We start from the raw sequence: 27,910 nt of genomic DNA on the forward strand, positions 1-27,910 counted from the left end.
ACCCTTTGTTTCCTGTTGCTGAGCCAATTTTGGATCAGACTCGTCACCTTCCCCTTCCCACCAATCTGCCATGTGGGACCTTGTTAAATGCCTTGCTAAAATCCATGTAGACAACATCCACTGCACTACCCTCATCAACCCTTCTTGTTCCCTGCTCAAAAAATTTAATTAAATTAGTAAGACATGATCTTCCCCTAACAAACCATGCTGACTGTCCCTGATCAATCCCTGCCTTTCTAAGTGACAGCTTATCCTGTGTCTCAGAATTGATTCCAACCACCAAAGTTAGACGGTGACCGGCTTATAATTTTCTGGCCTATCTCTCGCACCCTTTTTAAGATTTAATTGTCACAGATTCACAGTTTTTCTTCCCAATAAGATGCACCCTCTTCAAAACTAATTTTTTACAGAACTGCATCAAATACATGAAATCACTTGCTCTCTCCACAAATGGAATATTTCTTGCACTCAGAGGTCATAGAGTCATAATGGCACAGAAGGAGGCCATTCAGCCTTTTGAGTTCATGCCAAACCTCTGTAGATCAGTTCAGTCAGTTCCATTCCCCTGGTCTATCTCTGTAGCCCTGCAAATTTATTTCCATAAGTGCCTATCTAATTTTCTTTTGAAATTGTTCATCGTATCTTCTCCCACCACTTTAATAAGCAGTGACAGATTATTACCACTTGCTGCAAAAAATAATTCTTCACACCCCACTGCATCTCTTGCCCAAAAACTTAAATCTGTGTCCCCTAGTCTTTGTATCATCAGCTAATAGGAGCTGCTTGTCTTTGTCTAAGATGTACCTTATCTAAACCTGTCATAATCTTGTGCACCTCCATCAAGGTTCTTTATTCCACCATTGCATTGATTTTAGCTCCATTATTTTAAATGGCTAAAGTGACAGACCAGGTGTTTGTAGTGCAGGTAGTTTTCTTTTTAGGAAGATGCATGAGCTAATTGTAGTAGTGCTGTCATAAGGAAAAAATTGTAGTCCTCTTTGCTCTGCCAATATATGAAGAACTATTGCTCTTGATACACCAGCACCTTAAATCTTAACCAGTTGTGTGTTTTTTGTCTAGTTTTGACAATTTTTCTCCTGTCAAGTTCGAATATTTCTGAGTAGACAAAGCATTTTTCTCTCTGAATTAAGAAAAGTGCTTAAAAATGTAACTTGCTACAATATTTTTATCTCAACAGGGCCGTGGAGGTTTGGGTTCCATCTATGTATGGGCATCTGGTAATGGTGGCCGTAGCCGAGATCACTGCTCCTGTGATGGTTATACCAACAGCATCTACACAATCTCCATCAGTAGTACAGCTGAGAGTGGGAAGAAGCCCTGGTATTTGGAGGAATGCTCATCAACCCTTGCTACTACATATAGCAGTGGGGAGTCTTACGATAGAAAAATAGTAAGTTTCCTTTCCTTCCCTCATCTCATCACCATTTGCCCAAAATGTGGATATAGATTTGAAGATCCCTGTCTTGAACTGTAGTGACCTGTCATAAATAGTCTTGTGGAAGTTATAATTTACTCAGATTATGAGGTAAATTTTAGCTATGGAACAGCTGACTAGCAAAGTACATTGGCTGACCCCCTGGCATTACCAGAAGGAAGCATAGACCGTTTTGAGGGCTGGGCTTCATTATCAAGCTGATGCAGGTTTCAGAGCAGCACGTTTGACAGATCAAAGACCAACCTAGCCAGCAGCGCTCATCTAATTTTGCTTTCTTGAATATTCCTGATTTTAATCACCACCATTGGTTGCCATGCCTTCAGCTGCCTTGAGGCCATAAGTTCTGAAATTCCACTCCCCCCAACCTCTCCACTTCTCTACCTCTGTTTCCTCCTTTAAGATACTCTGTAAAACCTACTTATTTGACCAAGCATTTTGTTATCTGCCCAAATATTGTCTTATATGCAACAGTGTCAAACTTTAGCTTCACATTGCCCCTGTCAAGCATCTTGGCTTGGGACCAATACCTTGTTACGTGAAAGGCACTATAGATACAAGTCATTGTTGACCTCTGCCTTTGTCCTTTGTGTGATGTTTTTACAATTTGTGTTTTTTAGTTACCAACTCAGCAATTGTTGGAACCTGTTTTCACTATTTCACTTTGCCAACATCTCAGTTTTCAACATCCCAAGCGCATTCATAATTTAAATTCTGCTAGAGAACTTGTAAACATGAAAAATATTCTTTAAGTACTGCACTAATGCAGTATTTAATCACCTCATCACCTCAAAAGTGCTTTGCACAAAAAGTTAATTTTGGAGAGTAGTGATATGGGTGATTATAGATTGGTCACAGTACAGGAAGAAGTCATTTGGCCCTTTGTGACAGTGCTGGCCCTCTGCAAGATTAACTAAGCTAGTTCCACGCCCCTTCCCTCTCCCTGTAACCCTGCAAATGTTATCTCTTAAGGTGCTTATCCAATTCCCTTTTGGAAGCAATAACAATTTCCAAGCAATGATTCAATATCAAAACATCCAGTATTGGCAGTAGCAGTAGGGATTATGAAATCTGATTTTTAGAAAAGTTCAAAATCATTCCAAAATGAACAAGATTTATAGATCATTTTGTGCAAGAATACTTGAGAAGAGTACCTAATTAAGCTGGGCTGGACCAAGTTTCTTCTTGTGTAGGAATGAAAATACATGAGGCCAGAGCCAACCCTCGTGTATTTGCTGAATTATGAGCAGTTTCTGTGGAAGATAGCTTTTCCTTTTGATAATTTTCTCCCATATTCTCATGACAGCATTGACTTATTGCTTGGATACAGTCCTGCTTGACCCTTGTTGCTCTCCAGCCTCACTTAAGTAGCCAATGTTGCTCTGCCAGGCTTGGACAGGGAGTGTATGGTTACCAACTCTCTAGGATTGCCCTACAGTCTCACGCAGACTACCTGGGAGAAAAATCATTGGGGCATAAAATTACATATATTTTTCATTTTCTTTGAATACTTGTGTGCATTAATTATAAAAACAATGGAGAAGGTGGGGGAAGAAAAGGCTATTTGACAGGGCAGTGTTCAAAATCAGATAGCCTCGCTAACTTCTGACCCCTGACCCAGGAGTGATGAAACTAACTTTAATGCTCCCTTGGCATGAATAAACTAACTCAGCATAGACTGCAAAATCAAAGCTGTAACCTTCCTCTAGGGGTTGGCTATTCAGTGCCTTTACTAGCTGAACCACCAGGCAGCCCTAAGTGAGAACCATTTTAAAGTTGCAATAACTATGTGTATATTTTATTAACCTTTCCCCAAAACACATAATTTAACCTATTTCAGACATTAATACACCAGTAGCTTTAATGGCAGGTCTGACTGAGAACATTTTTTTGAGATCATCCCAGCAGGTTGTTGCTAATGAACTTGGTCCCATATACTGGCTGTATTGGCACATTTCTTACATGGTTATTAGAGCACATCTCAGTGGGAACCAGGCTCAGTCCTGGAGATGATAAATTAGTAAAGTACATTTGAATCATCATCCTTGCTAAACACAATGTGAAGCCCAACAGATTTGTTGAGAGATTTTGCTTTGTGAAAGTTAGACTGTGTAGCGTTCATAGAGCAAGTTTCTTTCTTCACCATCCTGTCAGATAGGCTTACTAAGAGCTAAGAGCTGTGCAAACAGAAGTGACCTGAATCTAGCATTATTTGAATAATTTCTATTCAAATGTTTGTGCAGTTTAAGGTCTTTTGTGAGAGATTTGTTATATAATTCCAAAATCTTTTTAATTGGCCCATCATGCAACTTAAATCCTTCTATAAAACTTGCATTCTGCAAGTCCTATCTTCATGAAGGTGCATAACTACTGCTATCCTTTTATTATGCTCCTCCTCAACTTTCTTCCTATAGCATCTGCTGTAATTGTATCCTTATTGGATTGTGTTCTTCTAGAATCTCACCAAAAGGCTCATGTTTGAGCCTTCTATTCATAACAATTAGGAACAGAAGCTCTGCCTAATTATTTTGTTCCCTGATCCAGTTGTGCAGTAGTCAACTGTAGTATCAATACTGCTGCCCTAGCTGAGAACAGCTATTGCAGCAGTATATCACAGATCGGACCTAGAACCTTCCTGGTGTGAGTGGCTGAGATGATTTCTTTAATTCTAGGACATGTGGGATAGCCAGCAACAACAACTTAACATAGTCATCAGTTCTGCAGCAGATAATAATGCTGACTTGCTCATGTTACAATGCTGATACAAAAGATGGGGTTGGAGTTGACACTCCGAGCCATATGTTGTTTGCTTAGGAAAAATCAATAGAAATTTTTTTTAAACCAAGAATCAATCTTTGATGCAAATAAAAAGGAATTATGAATCAAGTAAAAGCTGGAAGGCCATGGGCCAAACACCTATAAAGGTGAAGGACATGTGAACTGTTCTGATTGGTCTACACCCAAAATAGATGCTGACAAATATTCTGTGTATAAGCAGCATTTTCTTTTTTTATTTTACCATCTTTTAAATTATTGCTTTGTATTTGATATGTTTTGTTCAGTGATTGAGTGCTATTCACCTCATGAACTTACATCAAGGATAAAATTGTAGAACTGTAGGTTGAAGTGCCAATATTATGTTGTATTAAGGGACATTAATTCAGCATAGAAACAGATCGTAGAATCATACAGAACAGAATCAGACTATTTAGTCTACAATGCCTGCACCTGGTCCTTAAAAGAGCTTTCCAATCAGTTGAACTTCCCTGCTCTTTCCCCACAGTTAAATCTTAAATCTGTGTTCTTTGGTTACCAACCCTCCTGCCAGTGGAAGGTGTTCATCCCTCTCTAAGATGAGTGAGAGTAGCAATATCATACAGGGATATTGAACGTGGTGGGGTTGCTAAGTTAAACACTACTGTAACTTGGACTTATGCCACTATAAGTTTCCTAGCTAACCCCACTGCGGAAGCACCATTGCCATAAGACTTCTCATGGATCAAGGAGAAGATCCCCCAATGCCACCTTGGCAAATTTACATGTGCATTAAGTGCAAATTTACCAACATGAAGACAACAGGAGCAATTTAAAAAGAAAAACATCAATTATAGAAGTTGCACAATTTTCAATGAGTCTTGATGCCCTTAATTGTAAATTTGAACGTTAAAACACAACTAGTTTATGTCACTGCCCACATATGCACATGTTTGTCAGCATCTATTTTGGGTGTAGACGCAATCAGAACAGTTCACATGTCCTTCACCTTTATAGGTGTTTGGCCCATGGCCTTCCAGATTTTACTTGATTCATAATTCCTTTTTATTTGCTTCAAAGATTGATTCTTGGTTTAAAAAAAAATTCTATTGATTTTGCAGAGTTAGCAATTAAACTGGTAAGAACACAATTGTATTTGTAGGCAGATGCATCCTTGTAAAAGTCAAACTTGTGGGCGCAAACGATAGTGAAACTATGGCTCATATTTAAGAAACATTCAATTTTCTTAAAATTTGCAATCTTCACTCGAAGTGCTGTAACCTACAAGTCTACAGACCAAGAGCCAGAAAGGTTAGGTGGCTCCTTTTCAGCCAGCATGGATGAATGGCCTCCTTCCACACTCTAAACTTCTATGAATCTATTTCATAAGCCTGTATATTATTTCTATAATGTTAACCTTTGATTTGTAGTAAATTTATAAAACAAAAGGTTCAGAAAGAGTACCTGCAGGGCTTGGATCATGCTATCAGACAGACCAAGCCAAACCATTAAGCAATGATTTAAACAATGCTCTGCATTGACTTTTGTTTCTTAAACTTGAAATGAATGATTACTTTTTTTTTAAACCTATATGTTTGTTTCATTTTCTTCTTTTGCTCTCCTTTGATGTACTCGAGCAGTTCTCCGTTTTGTTTAATACTAATAGAAAAGTTGCTTCTGCCTCAGTCAATTTCCTCTTAATGGCCAAAAGTAATTACACACCATGTGGTTCCTTTTTTCTTATCCTGCCCTCCGTATTGTTACCAATAAAATTAAGAAGGGGAGAGGGAGCGTGGATGGAAATCCATACCTAACCTCTTTATGGTACAATGCTTGATTGCCTGTAATTATGCATATTTTTTAATTGGCTAGTTTACTTTGGGCTATGCCACAAAAAAAGCCTAGTTTGTGGAAGCCACGACTGAATCAGAATTGTTATTATTTAAATTACAGCACTTTTAGATTTTTTTTTAGAGTAGAAAATATAACAGGGACTTGTTTCTTTAAATAAATTATTTTGGACAATTTGTTTCAGATCACAACTGACCTCAGGCAGCGATGTACAGACAGTCACACAGGAACCTCTGCTTCAGCACCAATGGCTGCTGGGATTATAGCACTGGCACTGGAAGCAAAGTAAGCTCCCAATTCATTTCAAGAGGGCTTTTGTTAAAGGGTTCCTCTGTAAACTTAATGAAAACTGACAAGCTCAACTGAATTATCTCAATTGGAAAAATTTTAGACACCTACATCTTAATCATTTTCACAAGGCAGTTTTTGTCACGTCTAAAATATTTTCAAGTTACTACATTTATCTTATGAGCTGTTGGCTGAATGGAATTGGCTGAGCGCATGGATATATTTGATTTAATTGAGAGGCTACTCCACCCAAAAAAAAGATAAACTATTGCTGAAGAAAAACTCCAAAAGAGACATGGTTTAACAATTATTTGTTTTGCTGTTGAAGAACACTACAAGGAGGCTGGTGTGTTCGCTAATGATGATTTTTGCTTCAGTGCATTGTGTGTTTACTAAGCAGGACCTGTGTAGTTTATTTGTTCAACTAGGCATCTGGCCAATCTAACAGGTAAATAGGGCCAAATTTCTGAAATAGACACATACAGCTAGTTAATTTTCTCACAATTCATTGAAAAATGCTGTCTTCAAAAGGCATTAGATCTATCATGTTTAATTGAACTTGTTAAAAAAAAATGGCTTGAAGCTTACTTAAAATGACTTATGAAAGATTTTCCACATGAGACACTAGGGTCATCATGGGGTTTGGCGTTATAGGACTATCTGATGGATTGTTTGAATGCTTTCTTTGACCTGGGTTGTCATGCACTTTGAATTGGGTAAAATGCTGATTTAATCACTGCCTGAACTGTGACTGGCACACGAGAAAAGCAAATGTGTTCTGAGATAGACCTTTGGCAGTTGAATTGTTTGTGCATGCATCCAGTACAGATTATGTAACCCTTGTAATATCAATGTAATTTATGCAGACATGTCTTTCAGAATTCAAAAGATCATAGTGGTGACATCACCTTTCCCAGATGAAATATGATCTTAATGATTCTCTTGTGTTGCTTGGCCAGTCTTTTAAATCCCTACTCCCTTCCCACCCCACCATTTCTTTTAACTGTTTGCATCTAAAGTTGCTTAAGGAATGATTTTTAAAAATCCTCTGCATGCCAACTTAACCATTGCAACGTAATCCATTTCTAGCTGATTCCATTGAAGAACAAGTGCTTTTTTCTTTTGTTTGATTTGATCTAATAAAGTTAACAATTATCCTTCCCACTTCCAGAGGACTCTTCATATAAGCAGCCTTTTTTCCGAATGTCAGTTTTTCTGTCTATAATCATAGAATGATAAAAATGTACAGCATGGAAGGAGATCATTCAGCCCATTATGTCCATGCTGGCTGACAAGTAGCCATCCAGACTAATACCACTTTACAGCTCTTGGCCTGTAGCCTTGCAGATTACTACACTTAGAAACATAGAAACTAGGAGTAGGAGTAGGCCATTTGGCCCTTGGAGCTTGCTCCGCCATTTAATATGATCATGGCTGACCCTCTATCTCAATGCCATATTCCAGCTTTCTCTCCACACCCCTTGATGCCCCAATATCTAAATAATTATCAGTTTCTTTCTTGAATATACTCAGTGACCCAGCCTCTATAGCCTCCTGTGGTAGAGAATTCCACAGGTTGATCACCCTCTGAGTGAAGAAATTTTTCCTCATCTCAGTCCTAAGTGGCCTGCCCCATATCCTGAGACTGTGGCCCCTGGTTCTAGACTCCCCAACCAGGAGAAACATCCTCCCTGCATCTCGTCTGTCTAGCCCTGTTAGAATTTTAAACATTTAAATCAGATACCCTCCCATCCTTCTAAACTCTAATGAATACAGACCCAGTCAAACCAATCTCTTCTCATACGACAGTCCTGCCATCCCCGGTATCAGCCTAGTGAACCTTCGCTGCACTCCCTCTATGGCAAGTATGTCCTTTCTGAGATAGGGAGACCAAAACTGCACGCAATACTCCAAGTTGGTCTCACCAAGGCCCTGTATAACTGTAGTAAGATATTCCTACTCCAGAACTCAATTCCTCTTGCAATGAAGGCCATTTACCTTCCTAATTGCTTGCTGCACCTGCCTGTTTACTTTCATTGACTGGTGTACATGGACACCCAGATCCCGTTGTACATTCACATTTCCCAATATATCACCATTTAAATAATACTCTGCCTATCTGTTTTCACACCGAAGAGTATAACTTCACGTTTATCCACGTTATACTGCATTTGCCCATGCACACAATTTGTCTAAATCACCTTGAAGCCTCTTTGCATCCTCCTCACAACTCACAATCACTCCATGGTTCCTTCACCCGAGTCATTCTATATATCGTGAATAGCTGGGGCCCAAGCACTGACCCCTGCGATACACCACTAATCACTCCCTGCCACCTGGAAAAAGACTCACTTATTCACATTTCAGCCTTTAACCCCATTAATTTCTCTAGAACCATTTTTTTTTAACTAATGCTGATTTTCATCGATTCCTCCCTCTCACTAGACCCTTGCATCGCTAACATTTCTGGGAAGTTATTTGTGTCCTGTTTTGTGAAGACAGAACCAAAATATGTGTTCAATCCTTCTGCCATTTGGAGCACATATCCAAATACTTTTAAATGCAATGAAGGTTTCTGGCACCAGTATTGGAGAAAGTAGGCACTGTGCCTTTGGGACGGTCTTCACCTGAACTGTGCTAGGACCAGTGTTCTGACAAGTTGTATAACTAGGGCAGTAGCGAGAGGTTTAAACTAAATAGTTTAAGTAAGGGATTATGTGAGAGGGTAAATTAAAGGGAAACAATGATGTAATAGAGCAGGGTAGCAATTTGGGCAATGATAAACAGAATGTGGCAGGAAGGGACAGAGGGTACAAACTATTAAGAGTGCACCAGCAGAAAAGCCAGAGATTGCAAAAATGATTTTTAAAAAAAAGAGAGCTAAAGGCTCTGTGAATGAATGCGCACAGCATTTGTAACAAAATGGTTGAATTATTAGCACAAATGGAAATAAATATCTATGACCTGATTGCCATTACAGAGACATGGATGCAAGGAGACCGAGGCTAAGACTTGAATATTGAAAGATATTTTATATTTCAAAGAGACAGGAAGCTAGGAAAGGTTGGTGGAGTAGCTCTGTTAATCAAGGATGACATTAGTATAGTAGTGAGACATGACCTAAGCTCGAAAGAGTAAGATGTAGAATCAGTTTGGGTAGAGATAAGAAATGGGAAAGGTAAGAGTTCAATTGTGCGAGCAGTTTATAGGCCCCCGAACAGTAGGACAGAGTATACAGGAAGGAATAAATACAGAGTGTAAGAAAGGTACCACAATAACCACAGATGTTTTTAACCTTCACGTAGATTGGTGAATCAGAATGGCAAAGGAAGCCTGGAAAATGAGTTCATGGAGTGTATTTGGGACAGTTTCTTAGAGCAGTACGTTCTAGAGGAATTCAGGGAGCAGGCTATTCTATTCTAGCCCACTTCATTCACTGAGATCATTCTTTATCCTTTCATGGGATGTGGAAGTCACTGGCAAGGCCAGCATTGGTTGCCCATCCCTAATTGCCCTTGAACTGAGTGGACTGAGGGCATTTAAGAGTCAACTATATTGCTATGGGTCTGGAGTCACATATAGGCCAGACCAGGTAAGGACGGCAGATTTGCTTCCCTAATGGACATTAGCGAACCAGGTGGATTTTTACAGCAATTGATGATAGTGTCACAGTCACCAATACTGAGTGTAGCTTTATATTCCAGATTTATTAATTGAATTTAAATTCTACCAGCTGCTGTGCTAGGATTTGAACCCATGTCCCCAGACCTTTAACCTGGGCTTCTGGATTCTAGACCATTGACATTCCCAATACACCACCACCTCCCCTGATCATGGCTGATCTTCTACTTCACCATTTTCAGGAATATCCCCATATTCTTAGATTTCTACATATTAAAAACATTAATCGATCTCGGTCTTGAACATACTAGACCAGACCTGGTAATGTGCAATGAGACAGGATTAATCCATGACCTCATGGTAAAGGAGCCTCTAGTAGACAGTGATCATAACATGATAGAATTTCAAGTTCAGTTTGAAGGGGAGAAAAATGGGTCTAAGACTAGTGTTTTAAACCTAATTAAGGGTATGATGGCGGAGCTGGTTAAAGTGAACTGAGAAACTAGGTTAAAAGGTAGGACAGTAGAGTTGCAGCTGTAGTCTTTTGAGATATTTAATAACGCTCAGCAAATATTTATCCAGTGAGAAAGAAACATCCTTCTCAAAGAGTCTATCATTAGTGGCTAAGTAAGGAAGTTAAGGATTGTATCAAATTTAAAGAAACATGTACAAATTTGCAAAGATTAGTGATAGGCCAAAAGTTTTGACTGATATTAAGAACCAGCAAAGAATGACTAATAAAAAGGGATAAAGTAGATCATGAGAGAAAATTAGCTAGTAATATAAAAACATACTGTAAGGGTTTCTACAGGCATTTAAATAGAAAAAGAGCAACCAAAGATAGCATTGGTTCTCTAGAGAGTGGGTCTGGAGAATTGATAATGAAAAACAAGAAAATAGCGGAGGCATTGAACAGATATTTTGTGCCTTCTTCACTGTAGAAGACTTGAAAAATGTCCCAAAGGTACTTCAAAATCAAGGGGTGAAAGGGAAGAAGAAACTTAAAAACAATCACCACCATAATGGAAAAGGAGCTGGGAAAACTATTAGACCTAAATGCTGACACATCCTAGGACCAGATGGCCTGCAATCTAAGTTTTTAAAAGAAGTGGCTGCAAAGATAGTAGAAACATTAGTTCTAATCTTCCAAAATTGCTTAGATTCTGGAAGGGTCACAGAAGATTGGAAAAGAGCAAATGTAATACCTGTATTCAAGAAAGGATGGAGACAGAAAGCAGGAAACAATTAGCCAGTTAGTCTAACATCTGCCATGGGGAAATTGCTAGAATCCATTATTAAGGAGGTTATAGCGGAATACTTAGAAAATTATAATGGGATCAGGCAGAGTCAACATGGTTTTGTGAAAGGAAAATCATGTTTAACTAACTTATTAGAGTTCTTTGAGAAAGTAACAAGCAAGTTGGATAAAATGAACCTCTAGTTGTGGTGTACTTGGATTTCCAAAAGGCATTTGATAAGGTGTCATTCCAAAGATTATGTCACAAAATAAGAGCACATGGTGTAGGGGATCACATATTAGCATGGATAAAGGATTGGTTAGTTAACAGGAAGCAGACGTTCGAGATAAATGGGTCTTTTTCGGGTTGGCAAACTGTAACCTGTGGAGTGCTGCAGAGACCAGTGCTGGGGCCTGAACTATTTATAATCTACATTAATGACTTGGATAAAGGGCCCAAATGTATGGTAGCTAAATTTGAAAGTGGCACCTAGATAGATAGGAAGAGAAGTTGTCAAGAGGAGGTAGAGAGTTGAAAGAAAGGATATAGGTAGCTTTAAGTGAGTGGGCAAAAATTTGCAGATGGAGTCTAATATGGGAAAATGTGAACTTCTCCACTTTGGCAGGAAGAATAGAAAAGCAGTATAATATTTAAATGGAGAACAACTGCAGAACTCAGTGGTACAGAGGGATCTGGGTGTCCTCATACGTAGAAACATAGAAAATAGGAGCAGGAGTAGGTCATTTAGCCCTTCAAGCCTGCTCCACCTTTCAATATGATCATGGCTGATCCTCTATCTCAACACCGTACTCTTGCACTTTCCCCACACCCTTTGACGCCTTTAGAGTTCAGGAATCTATCTATTTCCTTCTTAGATACGTTTAGTGGCTTGGCCTCCACGGCTTTTTGTGATAGAGAATTCCATAAGCTCACCACCCTCTAAGTGAAGAAGTTTCTCCTCATCTCTGTCCTAAATGGCCTACCCCGTATCCTGAGATTGTGAACCCTTGTTCTGGACTCCCCAGTCAGAGGAAATATCATTCCTGCATCCAATCTGTCCATCCCTGTCAGAATTGTATATGTTTCAATGAGATCCCCTCTCATTCTTCTAAACTCCAGTGAATACAGGTCTAGTCAGCTCAATCTCTCCTCCTACGACAATCCAGCCATCTCAGGAATGAGTCTGGTGAACCTTCGCTGAACTTCCTCTATGGCAAGTATATCCTTTCTTAGATAATGAAACTAAAACCGCACACAATACTCCAGGTGTGGTTTCACCAAGGCAGTAAGACATCCTTGCTCCTGTACTCAAGTCCTCTCGCAATGAAGGCCAACATACCATTTGCCTTAACTGCTTGCTGCACTTGCATGCTTGCTTTCAGTGGTTGGTGTACAAGGACACCCAGGCCCCTTTGTACATCAACATTTCCCAATCTATCACCATTTAATTAATACTCTGCCACTCTGTTTTTCCTACCAAAGTGGACTTCATACTTATCCACGTTATACTGCATCTGCCATGTATTTACCCACTCCCTCAACTTGTCTAAATCGCCTTGAAGCCACTTAACATCCTCCTTATCGCTCACATTCCCACCAAGGTTCGTGTCGTCAACAAACTTGCAAATATTACATTTGGTTCCCTCATCCAAATCATTGATATATATTGTGAATAGCTGGGACCCAAGCACTGATCCCTGCAGCACTCCACTAATCACCACCTGCCATTCTGAAAAAGACCCGTTTATTCCTACTCCATTTCCTGTCTGATAATCAATTCTTGATCCATGCCAATATATCAGCCCCAATCTCATGTGCTTTAACTTTACACATTAATCTCTTATGTGGGAATTTATCAAAGCTTTCTGAAAATCCAAATACACCATACCCATTGGTTCTCCCTTATCTATTCTGCTATTTACATCCTCAAATAACTCCAGTAAGTTTGTCAAACATGATTTCCCTTTCATAAATCCATATTGACTTTGTCTAATCCCATTGATATTTTCTAAGTGTCCTGTTATCACATCCTTAATAATAGACTCTGCTATTTTCCATACTACTGACGTTAGGTTAACCGGTCTGTAATTCACTGTTTTCGCCCTCCCTCCTTTTTTAAATTGCGGAGTTACATGTGCCACCCTCCGATCTGCCAGGACTGTTCCAGAATCTGCAGAATTTTGGAATCATACAATGTGAGTATGCAGGTACAGCAAGTGATTAGGAAGGCAAATAGAATGTTGGCGATTATTGTAAGGAGGATGGGATATAAAAGTAGGGATATTTTACTGCAGCTGTACACTGCCTTGGTGAGACCACATCTGAAATACTGTGTACAGTTTTGGTCTTATTTGAAAAAGGCTATATTTGCATAAGAAGCAATACAGAGAAGATTCACTGGACTCATTCCTGGAATGAAGAGCTAATCTTATGAAGAAAGATTGAACCGGCTGGGCTCTTTAGAAGAATGAGAAATGATCTCATTGAAACATATAAGATGCGAGGGGACTTGACAGGGTGGAAAGCAGGAGGATGTTTCCTCTTGTGGGGGAGGCTAAAACTAAGGAACACGTTTTATTAATATCAGGTCTCCTTTTTAAGATGGAAGTGAGGAGAAAATTTTCCTCTGAGGGTCATTAGTCTGGAATTCTCTTCCCCAGAAAACAGTGGGGGCTAGGTCATTGAAATTACTCAATGCTGAATTAGATGGATCTTTGATAGGCAAGGGAGTCAAAGGTTATGGCGGGCAGACAGGAAAGTGGTGTTTAGATCACAATCCGATCAGCTATGATCTTATCGAATGGCAGTACAGGCTTGAAAGCCGAATGGCCTACTCCTGCTCCTGAGTCCTATGTTCTTAACTAGCTGTGTCTCTAACCAAGCTGTTCCAGTCTGGCTACAACACAATCATCCACCTGACAATGTGGAAAATTGCCTAGGTATGTCCTGTCCACAAAAAAGCAGGACAAATCCAGTCTGACCAATTTACTGTCCTATCAGCTAAGTGCTGGAAGGTGCCTTCAGCTGTCCTATAAAGTGGTACCAACTCACCAATAACCTGATCATCAGTGCTCAGTTTTGGTTCCAGCAGGACCACTCAGCTGCAGACCTCATTGTAGCCTTGGTCTGAACATGGACCAAGAGCAAAATTCCAGAGGTAAGGTGAGAGTGACTGCCCTTGACATCAAGGCATCATTTGACTGTGTGGCATCAAGGAACCCTAATAAAATAGAACTCAAAGGGAGTTGAGAGAAATATCTCCAATGATTGGAGTTATCCCTAGCACAAAGGTTACTCAGGGAATCAAGCGCAATGGGGAGCAGACAAGAAATTTGTGTTGAGGCAGAAGATCATATTGAATGGCAGAGCAGGCTCAATGGGCTGCATGGTTAACCCTGCTCCTTTGTCTGCGTTCTTAAAGGAAGATGGTTGTGGTTGTTGGTGTTGGAAGCCAAGCATCTCTGCCCAGGACATAACTGCGGGAGTTTCTCAGGGCACTCAGGCCCAACCATTTCTTCATCAATCACCTTCCCTTCATTATAAAATCAGAAGTGGTGATGTTCATTAATTGCACAGTGTTCAATTATGTTCACCACTACGCAAGTAATTAGGATGTCCATGCCTGTACGTGGCAAGACCTGGACAACATTCAGACTTGGAATGATAAGTGGCAAGTAAATTGTGTGGATTATAAGTGCCAGACAATGACCGTCATCAATAAGGGAAAGTCTGTAACCTTCCACAGACATTTAATGGCATTACCATCACAGAATCCCCCCACCAACAGCATCCTGAGGAGGAGGCATGGGGTTATTACCATTGGCTAGAAACTTAACTGGACGAGCCAGATAAATACTGTGGCTACAAGGGTGGGGATTCCGTGGCGAGTAACACACTACCTGACTTCCCAAATCCTGTCCGCTGTCTACAAGGCACAAGTCAGGAGTGTGATGGAATACTCCCCACCTGCCTGGATGAGTGCAGCTCCAGCAACCCTTGAAGCTTGACACCATCCAGGACAAAGCAACTGATTTGATTAGTACCTCATCCATATCATTAAATATTCAATCCCCCCAACACTGGTGCACCTTGGCAGCAGTCTGTCCTGCTTACAGGATGCAATGTTGCAACTTGTTAAGGCTCCTTCACAGAACTCAACCTCCTAGTGGAATAAGGGCAGCAGCTGCATGGTTACATCACCAACTGCAAGTTCCCCTCCAAGTCACAGACTATCTTGATTATTAAATTTAGTGCTGTTTTTTCTTTGTCACAGGATCAAAATCCTGGAATGACCTAACTAATAGGAATGTGGTTCCCAGTTAAGCATTGCCTTTTTTGTTTGAATTCTCATCCTTGTTTTCAAAGCACAATGGTCTTATTTATTCCCCCCTCTGTAACCTCCTGTAGCCCATTAACCCTCCAAGATCTTTGTGTCTTCCCATTGGAGACAAGGGTGCTTCTTAGATTTTCATCACTCTTCCACTGGTAGTTACAATTTCAACTGCCTGGACCTAAACTCTGGAATTCCCTTTCTAAACCTCTCCAGCTCGCTACCTCTCCTTCTTTAAGACACTCCTTAAAATTTGCTTCTTTGCCCAAACTTTTGATTATCTGTCCTAATACTGCCCTATATGGCTCACTGTCAAATTTTGTTTAATAATGCTCCTATGAAAAGCTGTAATGAAGACTCTGTATAAAAACATATTGTTGTTTGTAGCTTTTTCATTGTGACAGAAATGTTTTATTTGTCAGTGCTGATTATTTTTAACTTGGATTTTTTATCACTAGAATCAACAGTTAAGGAGATGAAATAGGACCACAGAGGTTATATTTCAGAGGAGAGCATTTCTGATCAGCTCCAAACACACTAGGCTACAAAGACCTTTACAAATGCAAATTGAGAAGACTGGAGGCAAAATAAAGTTTGAGATGTCAGTTATGGAAAATTGTTCTTTTAGGAATGAGCATATTCTATGCTATGATCAAAGTTTGGCTGTACATTCAGAATTGATGTTAATGTTATTGGGTATCTTTCAGATATATTCATGGGAATGTATGCAACATGCCTAGTTACAATAAAATAGGCCCCCAACATGGGGAAGCGACTGATATTTCTGAGATTTTGAGAAGGCTGAATAAAATTGTTGTCTTTGAAAAGATCACAAAGGGTACAATATTTCAACTCTTTTTACATGAAGGTTCTAGCAATAAAAGATACAAGTTTTAAAAAATTAACACAGACAAAAAAGTTTTTGTTGCAATTGACTGAAGTCCTCTGATTTGACAGCCTGTGGTTAGAATCTTAGAGAATTACCTTGGCAACCCACCATTGGTTTTCAGTCAGCAATAAACCTTGTGGACAAGAGATTCAGCCTTTTTGTTCTTAAGATCCTTGGCAGTCTAGCCAAGGAAATGGGCGAGATTGAGTTTACAGAATTCTGTTTTAGAGTCTATGATTGGAGAGAAAATATCTTTAATATTTTTATGCAATCAAGGAACAGTGTGAATCAGATATTACATAGTTATGGTATTTTATTGTTAAGCTATCTATTTTGTGAGTAAGTAAAATCACATAGTTCAAAGCCAATGCCTCAATCTGGGAAGAACACCCAGTTCACCTTTCGAAAGAGGAGGAGAATTTGTTGCCAAAAGATGTGTTACTGTGGTAGTTACAGAAAGAAAAGGTTTTTTATTGCAAATCCTTGATCTCACCATAGATAACTCCAATATTGCAGTACCAGTATTGCAGGATCTCATCCCTCACCCTAACCTCTAGACTCAAACCACATAAGCTGCCTCAACCCCGTGAACCAGGCTCTGCACTGACTTTGTAAAATATGCATGCAAATGTATTTTTTCAATATTTCCTTATTATGCACATACATATTTAATATGTGAAAGTACCCTTAATTGTAAAATGGCTTCAAAAATATGTGAATGTGAACATGTATATAATATATATAAACGATACATTTACATTTTTTGAATTTGTGACACACACACAATGGGCAGAACTTTGCATCTCACAGCGGGCATGCACCCGACCCAGATCGGGCATAAAATAGCGCGAGAAGAGGTCGGGTGAGCGTCCTGATGTCATCCCGCACTTGTACAATCTTCAGTCTGGTGGGCATGCGTGGGAGTCAGAGCTCTTTCTCTACCTTATTTGTTTTCCTTAATATTGTGAATCTTTGATTAAATTACCCCTTAACCTTCTAAATGCCAGGGAATACAACCCTAGTTTGTGTCATCACTTCTCACAATATAACCTTTGGGGCTGGCTTTTACCATTGGAGGTGGGAATCAGGAGGTGGGTTTGATTTTGGGTCACAAACCCACCCCCGACACCAGTCTGACATGAAACGGAATTTTCATAGGGTCATTAAGAACCTAACCCCAAAACTGGATCTGCTGCTATTCAGTGGACTAGGGGTGAGGTGGGGACAGGGTATGGGGGGCTGAGGCGGGACACCAGGGAGGTGGGTCACTTTCTGTCCTCACTCTGCATCCATTTCTGTGGCTGTCTGTGCATGGTGTAAAAAAAAAAGAGAGAATCTTCATCTTCAAAGTGGCCACAACAAATGGAGAGCTGGTACCCAGGGTAGAGAAAGTTTGGTTATTAAAATTTCATTGCTGTTCAGTACTTTTCTTCTTTGTCCAAATATTTAACCTTTTTTTTTTGCATCAAATGAAGCTGTTTCAGCGCTGCCACCCTGTTCCCACCAGGCTGCAGCCTGGACAGCTTCAGAGAGCTCCCAACAGCTGCCCGCCCCAGGAAGATCTCAGGAAGTCAGAAGGTTACCTCATATTGATCTCCCTAATGACCTCAACATGCCCAATTAAAGATATGGGTGACTTCACTTTCCCGACTGCTCTCCGTTCTCACCCCATCCTCTGGAATGTCATCAGAGTCTGGAATGGATGTGGCAGACTATCATGCAGACCAGCGGTGCTATTCATTTGGCGTCTCACCTCCAGCCTGCCCCAATTCAGGATGGGAAAATCCAACCCTTGGAATCCAGTTGTTATTCTAGTAAACCTATGCTGCATTTCTCTAAGGCCAATATATCTTTCCAAGGTGTGCTGCCCAGAACTGTTCACAATACTGTGTTCTAGCCAAGGCTTTGTGTAGTTGAAATATTAGGGGTGGGCTAGCCAGCAATGCCCACAGCCCATAAATGAATTAAAAAACCTTCTACCTCCTTCTATTCTGGCCTCTAAGTATAAAGGCCAGCCTTGCATTAGCCTTTTTGATTATTTTCTGTATCTATTCGTGATATTTTAATGATCTATGTACCTGCCCCATTTACTTAATCTATTATTTTTGTAATTTTATTTTTTTATGTTTACACTGCTTACAATGCCATCTTTCTTTGTGTCATTGGCAAATTTGGAATCATGGCTTTCTATCCCATCATCAAAGTTGTTAATAAATACAGTGAATAGTTTGAGGCCCAACACAGATCCTGTGGGACACCACTAGCCTCACCCTCCCAATTGGAATACCTGCGAATTATTCCTACTCTCTGATTCCTGCCACTCAGCTATTTACTTAACCAGGTCAATAATTTGCCTTTAAATTCCATGAGCTACTATTTTAGCCAACAGTCGCTTAAGAGGAGTGACTTTACCAAATGCCATCTGAAGTCCATATAAGTAACATCCAAAGAAATCCAACTGCCCAATACTTCATCACCTTTTCAAAAAATTCAATCTGATTTGTCAGGCGTGACTTACTCTTTACAAATCCATGTTGGTTTTCTCTGATCAACTTAAAATTTTCAAGTTCAGTCATCCTATCCTTAATTATAAACTCCAGTAATTTTCTAACAACAAATGTTAGGCTAACTGGTCTATAATCTCTAGTTTTCCCCCTCACCTTTCTTAAATAACAGAGTGACATGCTTAATTATTCACTCTAAAGGAATGCTTTCCAGATTGAGAAAACATTGGAACATTATAGTTAGGGTATTTGCAATGTCCACACCTACTTCCTTTAAATCCCTGGAATGGAAACCATCTGGCCCTGGGGACTTGGCGCCATTATTTTCTCCATTGTTTTACTTACATTCATTTTGGTGAGTCTCTCTCCCTGATTCAGTATTAGTTTCCTTAGGATGTTCGGTATGCAGACCTTTTCCTCAACTATAAATAGTGTCGCTAGGTAATTATTCAACACAACCAGTATTTCCTTACTTTCATTGACTATCATTGTTACTTGTTTTCATTGCTCCTGACTCCTTATTCCTAATTTAATTGTGATTTTTTTTTGTGTTGATTTTGATTTCTGACACATCCCATGCTATTTGCCCTTATGGCCTGTCAAAGTTAATCTGGAAATGTGTGCCCATTGGTATGTCAGTAGGCTTCAATTTTAGGTGAGGAAGGAAGCTGTGATAGGCAACAGCATTCCTTGAATCTCCTACATGCCCTGGAGAGTTATACTGTAGCAGGATGACAGGAAAGGGATGAAGGAAGAGACCAGTTATCTGGGTGCCTTGAGCACTTAAATCATAAGAAAGAGGAGCAAAGGCCATTTGGGGCATTAAGCCTGCTCTGCCATTCAATAGGATCATGACTGTTCTGATTGTAGCCTTATTAATACTTTCTTGGCTGTTCCCCATAATCCTCAACTCCGTTGTCAATCAACAACCCATCTAACTCAGCCTTGGATATGTTTAGTGACTCAGCCTCCACTGCTGTTTGTGGAAGAGAATTCCACAGACAGAAGCAATTTCTCTTCATCACTGTCTTAAATGGGAGACCACTTACCTTTAAATGGTGCCCCCTAGTTCTGATAACTTCATAGTATCTTAATAATGCATCCTGTTGTAAACCTATCAGACTCTACTTCAGTTTTTATACTCCTAAAACAAAACATAACCTCTTTATAAGGCAAAATGCTTGATTCCGAAGGAATATTATGTGGAAATGTCTGCATATTGTGCATATCAAAAAAGATGCGCTGAGCAGGATGTTGAAAGCTATGATTCAACCTCCATCTCCAGCTGATGTCCTTAGATAGTTTGAGCTGCTCTAGCTTGAATGTATCCTTGTCTACCCTTCAAAAGTGTGAAATTAATTTGCTTTTCTCTCACCTTTTGAAAACCTACTTTATAAGTGTTGATACATGGTAACCAGGATGACCAACCATCCTGGATTTTATGGGACTGAGGCCTACGTGCTGTTTCCAAACATCTTTGTTGCCAGACGTTCTTTGTCCCATATTTCTGTAACAGTGTCTTGAAGACTTATTGTGAGTCTTCTCTTGTATGTTTTTGGGAAAGCTATGATTTATGCACGTCTATTGTACACACTTGTGTATGCATATTGCACTCTCCACTCAGCCTCTCTCTCTCTCTCTCTCTCTCTCTCTCTCTTTCTCTCTCTCCCCCCCACCCCCCACCACCCACCACCACCACCCCATCCACATTGTGCTGCCATGTCTGGTAGCAAAGCAAGAAAAAGATCATGGTATGAAATTGTTGAACTCAGTGTTAAGTGCAGAAGGCTATAAAGTGCCTATTTGAAAGACGAGGCGCTGTTCCTCAATCTTGCATTGAGCTTCATTGGAACAATGCAGTAGGCCGACGACAAAGATGTCAGAATGAGCGCAAGGTGGAGAGTTAAAATGGCAGGCCACCAGAAGCTCAGGGTTATACCTGCAGACTGAATGCAGGTGTTCTGCAAAGCAGTCACCCAATCTGCTATTTTTTTGTTCTGCTTTCAGATGGAAGCTGTTCATTACTCTGCTATTCACACCTACTTCGCACCCATCTTTTGTTTTTTTACTTGTGCCATTACCACTCTATTTGCCTCTGCCCACCAACTCTTTTGTCATTTAATGTCTCCTGCCTTCCACCCCAGCATAGACCTTCCCTTTTGTTCTTTTTTCACCCTCCCCCATTTCACCAATATAAAAGCTATTACATTTCTAACTTTTTCCCGTTCTGATGGAAAGTCACAACCTGAAACGCTAGCTCTGTTTCTCTCTCCACTGATGCTGCCAGACCTGCTGAGTGTTCCCAGAGCTTTTCTATTTTTATTTCAGATTTCCTGCACCTGCAGTATTTTGCCTGTGGACAATGTTAAATTAGTGCTTAGAAGGGGAAGCTTATTTTCAGGGAAAGTACCTCCACATCTAGAGTATCATGTGAAATTTTGTTCGTCTTGTTTAGAGGGATACACTTACATTGGAAGCAGTTCAGATAAGGTTCACTAGGCTGATTCTTAGGATGAAGGGGTTGTCTTAAGAGGAAAGGCTGAGCAGATTGGGCCTGTACTCATAGGAGTTTTGAAAAATGAGAGGTGATTTTATTGAAATGTTTAAGATTCAGAGGGGGCTTGCGAGGGTAGATGCTGAGAGGATGTTTCCCTTGTGGAGGAATCCAGAACCAGGGGACACAATTTAAACATAAGGCATCTCCAATTTAAGAAGGAGATAAAGAGGAATTTCTCCTCTCAGAGGATCATTTGTCTCTGGAATTCTCTTCCACCAAGAGCACGGTCATTGAATATATTCAAGGCTGAGTTAGACAGATTTTTGATAGACAAGGGAGTCAAGGGTAATGGGGGCAGCCAGGAAAGTAGAGTCAAGGCCACAGTCAGATTAGCCATGATCTCATTGAATGGCAGAGCAGGCTCAAGGGGCCAAATGGCCCACTCCTGCTCCTGTTTCCTATGAATTAATGTTATTGTGAAAAATACATTGAAATGAACATGGTACAGCACATCCAAGGTGTGGATTGATCTGGGATGGACTTTCATCCTGCCACTGGGTATTCAATCTTTGCCATTTAGCGATGAAGATGTATCAAGTAGGGGAACCTGATGTTTTGCATGTAAGTGGAAAAATCAGAGAATAATTATCTTGTGATTGCTGTTGCATGCGTCACCTTCACCAATGTTATTCAAATTAGTTGATTCGAAACAAAATTGTCTTCAGGTGGCGCAGGGAATGGTGGGGGGAAATGGGTGTTTGATCCATTATATGTGGCAGTGGGAGGGGGTGCCTACATATGAGGAGTCATACAACAAATTGGAGTTACATATGCTACACACTGAAAGGTAAAGCATGAGCTTGTACCTGTAGTGCACTGTAATAATTTATTTTCCCTGTGGTGTCATTGTGGGTGGGTGATTGCCAGGTCAAAGTCAGAAACTCTGCTCCTCAGAGACAAAGGGGGAAAAAATTGTGATGAGTTACTTAGGATGAGGAAGTTCTGTCTATCATTGGTCCTGGGCAGTCACTACCATAAGATCACTAGAAGCACATATTTAGAGATATTTTCCTGGCCCAACCCACCTCCAAGGACCTGGGAAAATTTCCCTCAGTGCTCCACTTGGGGTACAACCAGTGTTTTATAAAGGTTCAGTATAACCTTTTTGCATTTGGCTTGATTTCTAATGCCAAAGATTCAGTTTGCCTTTTTAAACAGTTTCCTCAACTTGTCCTGCCACTTTTAAAGACTTCTGCACGTGACATCACTGAAATTTCTTGCTTCATTCTTCTTCTCCAGGTTGTTGTGAACTGTCTGTTGTGGTGTGGCAACAATTATTCAAATTTGAGACACAGAATCATAAGAACAAGAGTAATTGTTTCAGCTCCTCAAGCCTGGTGGTGTAACTAACAGCTGAGTTCTTAAACATGAACTTGATGCTTGTGCGACAGTAGCCAAGGCCCTGGGCACAGGTCTGTAGAGTCTGATGGCTCAATAACAAGTTTGTATTTGGCACTTATAAGTTTAGATCTTGGGCAAAATGTTTGTGTTGCTTGCTGTGTTCACATTATATTGTTAAAACTGCTCTCCTCATCCAGATTACAGAATCATTGACTCAGATTTTCATAAGTCCATAATTCTACTAAAAGATGAGGGAGCTTGTTTTACTCATATCTTGGGAGTACCTGTGCATAGATGCTGCTCTCTCTGAGCAGAGCAACAGATGCAGCAAATGTAAAAGTGTATCATGAGGAGACGGCGGCCATAAAAAGGGGATCAATGACTAAAATGCAAGCAATGGTGTGATTCAAGGTCATGATGCTTTGACATTTCACAGGATGGCTGAGCTCCTTCATGCAGAACTTGACCTTTTTATTCAAGCTGTGTGCTAGGAAACTGCTTCCCTCCTCAAGGCTGTGGTTTGACCCATTCGGTAATGACTCTTGCTGTTGTAAAATACAACATTTTACAATGCAGCTGGTCCCATCTAACACTAGAAACACGAAAGCCCCCTACCTAGCATGTTTTTTTTAAAAGACGTATTTGTTTACTCTAATTCAGCATGTCCACTAGTGTTCCTTAGCAACCAGAGCTGCAATTTCCTTATTACAGCGACCAGGAAGAATAACAACAAAGGTAGACTGGAAGCTTGTGATTGTGGCACAATGATTTGAAACCAAATACGTTCCAGCTTACATTAGTAGTCAGACTCAGCTAGATGTTTAATAATTGTGTAATTCACCTTAATTTCGGATTGTGTAATGCTTACATTCCAACAATTTTATTCCCATTTTCCTATCTCCAAAATACTAACTGTAAATCATAGTAATTAGTCATTTAAGTTATAAATCCCTGATTAAAAAGCTATAATACCACAGATTAGTTTTTCTTTTCCTCCAACCCTCTATTTTTTGAAGTATGTTGTTGTAACTTGTACTTTGGAATGTACCTGTTGTTGTATTTCATCTGTTATTTTTCACTTCTTCCATGTATGCACAGATAGTCAAGTTTTGGCTAATGAGCACCAGCCTAACCTGACAACATTCCTAACCTTTGTTTTACACCTGCCCATTTTACTGAAAAAAATCCACATATACATGAGGTGTATACACATATTCAAGATCTTTGGAGAATTGATTGAGGTTATGGGTTTCTTTCATTGGCTGGAAGTGCCCTGGAATCAAACCAACTTAAGACCATATGGTTATTCTTTGGGTCTTTCACAGAGATGCCCCTTAATTGGCATGAAGACTTGTTCTTTGCCCAGTTAAGGGTGACAGGAGGTCTCTCTAAGCTGGAGGACCAATCACAGGTCTTCCAACTTGAGAGGAGCAGCATCCTACAGTGGATGGTTAGTAAACGAGAGGGCACCTCAAAATGGAGCTGCCCTCTCACCAACCTATTTAAAAACTTTAAACAAAACATTTTACAGCAGACAGGCCACAAAGGCCACCACTATAGAGGGATGTGAACCCCTTTACAGGACAGCTTCCGGGTGGCAGGGAGTGAGGGCCTGCCAGTGGTTGCTCACTACTAGACAGTTAAACTGTCCCCCGACTAGGTTCAGGAACAGGAGGCCTACTGGAAATGTTTTAAGTAAACTTAACATGGTTACTCATGAGCCAAATCGGCTACCTGCTTCATGGGTTGGGTAGCCTTGCTGGCCCTGAACCCACTTTCGTCAGATTGCCTGGCATCAGAAAGTTGGCCTGCCAGCCAGCATTTTTTTTTTTTCCATGCCCTGTTCACCTCTGTTAAATTCGGCCCTACATATATATATATATATATTGGCATTGGAAGGAATGCAGTGCAGATTCAACAAAATGTTACCAGGGCTCCAAGGGTCAAGTTATGAGGAAAAAGTGCATAAACTAGACTTCTGAGAATGTGCAACAAGAAGCATTATAGAATGTTTACAGCAGAAGAAGAGAGCCATCTGGCCTGTCAAATCTACGCCAGCTCTCTGCAACAGAGAAATCTAACTCGCCTTTCACCACTGTATTCCTTGGTTTCTCTCCCCTTTCTATTCTCCTGACAGTTGTAACTCATGATGTGATATACTTCCTAGATTCTGAAATACCCCTGGTACCTTGCCAAGTAGTTATTTTTAATGCGTGAAAGAGAGACAGTGCATATTGGCAGCTTAACCAACAATGGGATCGTTGAAGACGTATCTGACCCTACACTCACTCAGTCATCTAGATATGCTGATTAGGAGGAAGAAGCTAAATATGCAATTTTTTTTGTTTCTTTTCATCCTCCTCTCATCTCCCACCATCCCTGCCTCATTCTAACAACCATGCCATGGGGTGCTTAGGCAGTGGTAGCAGTATTACTGTCTTCCTGGCCAAGATTTGTTAACTCAGCAGTCTATGAGCTTCTGTTCCAAACTGATGAGTGCTTTTGCCAACTGAGCTATCAGATGAGATACAAAACCAAACTGTCCTTTCTTTAACCTCACTGAACTATTGCTCACATTGGTGAAATAAGTTTGTTCATGCACCACAGTCAATACAATTAGATTTAATCTATTGGCATTGCTGACATCCACAAAATAATTGTTTTGAGTTTCCTTTGCTGTTGCTTTGCTAAAATGAAAATTCAGAAAAATTTTGCATCCTTCCATTTAAAGATAAATCTGTTATTTATGACTAATTTACAAAACCTGCAATCCATGGGCAAGCTGCTTTCTAACTGGTCTGTGAAATCTGATTCAATTCTGTAGTCCAATGTGCAGCACACATGAACCTTTGTAACTCAAACTAACTGAGAGGCTTTAACCTGTACTCATATTTTGAGTAACTAGCACGTCAGATTGTGAATGCATTTGCTACCTTTAAAAGCAGCACTATTCTCTGCTTTATGGTTTACATAAAAAGCAGAATTATCTCTGAGGTTTTCAAAATACATATTTATGATTCCTTCATCATATTTTAGGATCCAGTGCTGCTAGAATCACAATAGAGTCAGTCTGTAGAGGTTACACTTTCCCAAGGCCTGCCCGATATCAAAAGGTTTTAAAATGCTTTAGGGGTTTCAAATATTTCTGCTGTATTGATTTGAGTTAAAAATACTTTTGCTTGTGGGTAATGCTGGATCAGCCTGCTCCAGTATAAAGGTACAGAAAATGGAACATTCCCTTTTAGAATTGAAGTGTTATAGATCACAGGGGCATATTGCATTCCATTATTTAGTTGCATAAGTATGAGCAAAACCCAAGTGTGTCCATCTTTAGATTGGGACCTTTGATTCTTTTCAAGCTCTCTACCTATAAACCTGGTTGAGAAGATTATTTTATAGCTGTGTGATTCTTTATCTATGATGTCACAAATTCTATAGTTCAGTGTCAGGGGATTTAAACTTTCAACCTAAAACTGTCAGATATCACAAAGTAAGTTGGGTAAGAGAATTCGTATATGGAATAAAGGTAGGTACGTGGGGTTAAGATACAGACCAGCTATGTCTACTTGAGCTCTGGAACATGCTCAAAGGGTTGAATGTCCGACTGCTTTTCTTGTGAATTCAATGATGATTGCCATGTCTTTAGAAATTTTTGTTATCTTTAGAAATTTGTTTCACAACTATTTTGAGTGTTGCTTATTTTTCGTTGTTTTGATTTACCAACCAACCCGCTATCACTCAAGTTCCTGCTTTATTAGTTTATAAGCAATTACATGGTATCATAATGGATTTTGTTCAGGTTTTCTGGTTGGCAGGATGTGACGAGTGGTGTGCCACAGGGATCAGTGCTGCGCCCTCAACTTTTTACAGTTTATATAAATGACTTGGATGAAGGGATCGAAGGAATGGTTTCTAAATTTGCTAATTACACAAAGATAGGTCGGAAAGTAAATTGTGAAGAGGATGTAAGGAGGCTACAAAGTGACGTAGATAGGTTAAGTGAGCGGGCAAATGTGAAATCATTCATTTTGGCAGGAAGAATAAAAAAGCTTATTATCTAAATGGTGAGAGATTGAGGAGCTCTGAGGTTCAGAGGGATCTGGGTGTCTGAGTGCATGAATCACAAAAGGTTAGTATGCAGGTAATTAGGAAAGCTAATATGATGTTTTCATTTATTGTGAGGGGAATTGATTACAATAGGGAGGTTATGCTTCAGTTGTACAGGGCATTGGTGAGACCACATCTAGAGTATTGTGTACAGTAGTGACCTCCGTATTTAAAGAAAGATATTAATGCATTAAAGCATTTCAGAGATGGTTTACTAGACTAATACCAGGAATGGGCAGGTTGTCTATTGAGGAAAGACTGGACAGGTTATCCACTGGAATTTAGAAGAGTAAGAGGTGACTCAGTTGAATCTTTAAGATCCTCAGTGGTCATGACAGGGTGGATGTGGAGAGGATGTTTCCTCTTGTGGGAGAATCTAGAACAAGGAGTCACTGTTTAAAATAAGTGGTCACTCATTTAAGACAGATGAGGAGAAATTTTTTTGAGGGTGTGAGTCTTTGGAACACTCTTCCTCAAGAGGCGGTAGAGGAAAGACTTTGAATATTTTTAAGGCAGAGCTAGATAGATTCTTGATTAGTAAGAGGATGAAAGGTTATTGGAGGTAGGCAGGAATGTGGGCTTGAGGTTACATTCAGATCAGCCACGATCTTATTGAATGGCAGTGTAGGCTCGAGGGGCCAAGTAGCCACCTCCTGTTCCTAATTTGTATATTCATATATGTGCATTCTACTTGATGTAAATTCACTTTTCCCCTTTGCTGTGCTCAGAAGACAATGTCTCCCTAAAGGAATACAGTTTCATGGTATTTGAAGTAGCTATTATTTATATACAGGTCTAAGCAGGCTATTCAAACACAGGATGACAGAACTTAATCCTATTCCTGCAGTTCCAGTAGGACTTATTGGATAGCGATCATGAGTGGGAACCCTGGATGACTGAGACCAAATTGTAGCATCCCTACTGTTCAACTCAAATCAAGTAACTTCACACAGACTAGAAATTGAATCATTCAGCTT

At 40.0% G+C, this 27,910-nt stretch overlaps 1 protein-coding gene across 3 annotated transcripts in view; it reads left to right on the forward strand.

Annotated features, from left to right (window-relative positions):
* pcsk5b (proprotein convertase subtilisin/kexin type 5b) overlaps nt 1-27,910 on the forward strand; it is a 458,035-nt gene that overhangs the window by 150,900 nt on the left and 279,225 nt on the right. For all 3 annotated transcript variants that reach the window (XM_041185989.1, XM_041185987.1, XM_041185988.1), the window contains exons 8-9: nt 1,199-1,411; nt 6,243-6,343. In XM_041185989.1, coding sequence (XP_041041923.1) covers nt 1,199-1,411; nt 6,243-6,343 — 314 coding nt within the window. The remainder of the gene's footprint in view (nt 1-1,198; nt 1,412-6,242; nt 6,344-27,910) is intronic.

The sequence above is a fragment of the Carcharodon carcharias genome, chromosome 4, assembly GCF_017639515.1.
Source record: "Carcharodon carcharias isolate sCarCar2 chromosome 4, sCarCar2.pri, whole genome shotgun sequence".
In the NCBI taxonomy this organism is placed as follows: Eukaryota; Metazoa; Chordata; class Chondrichthyes; order Lamniformes; family Lamnidae; genus Carcharodon; species Carcharodon carcharias.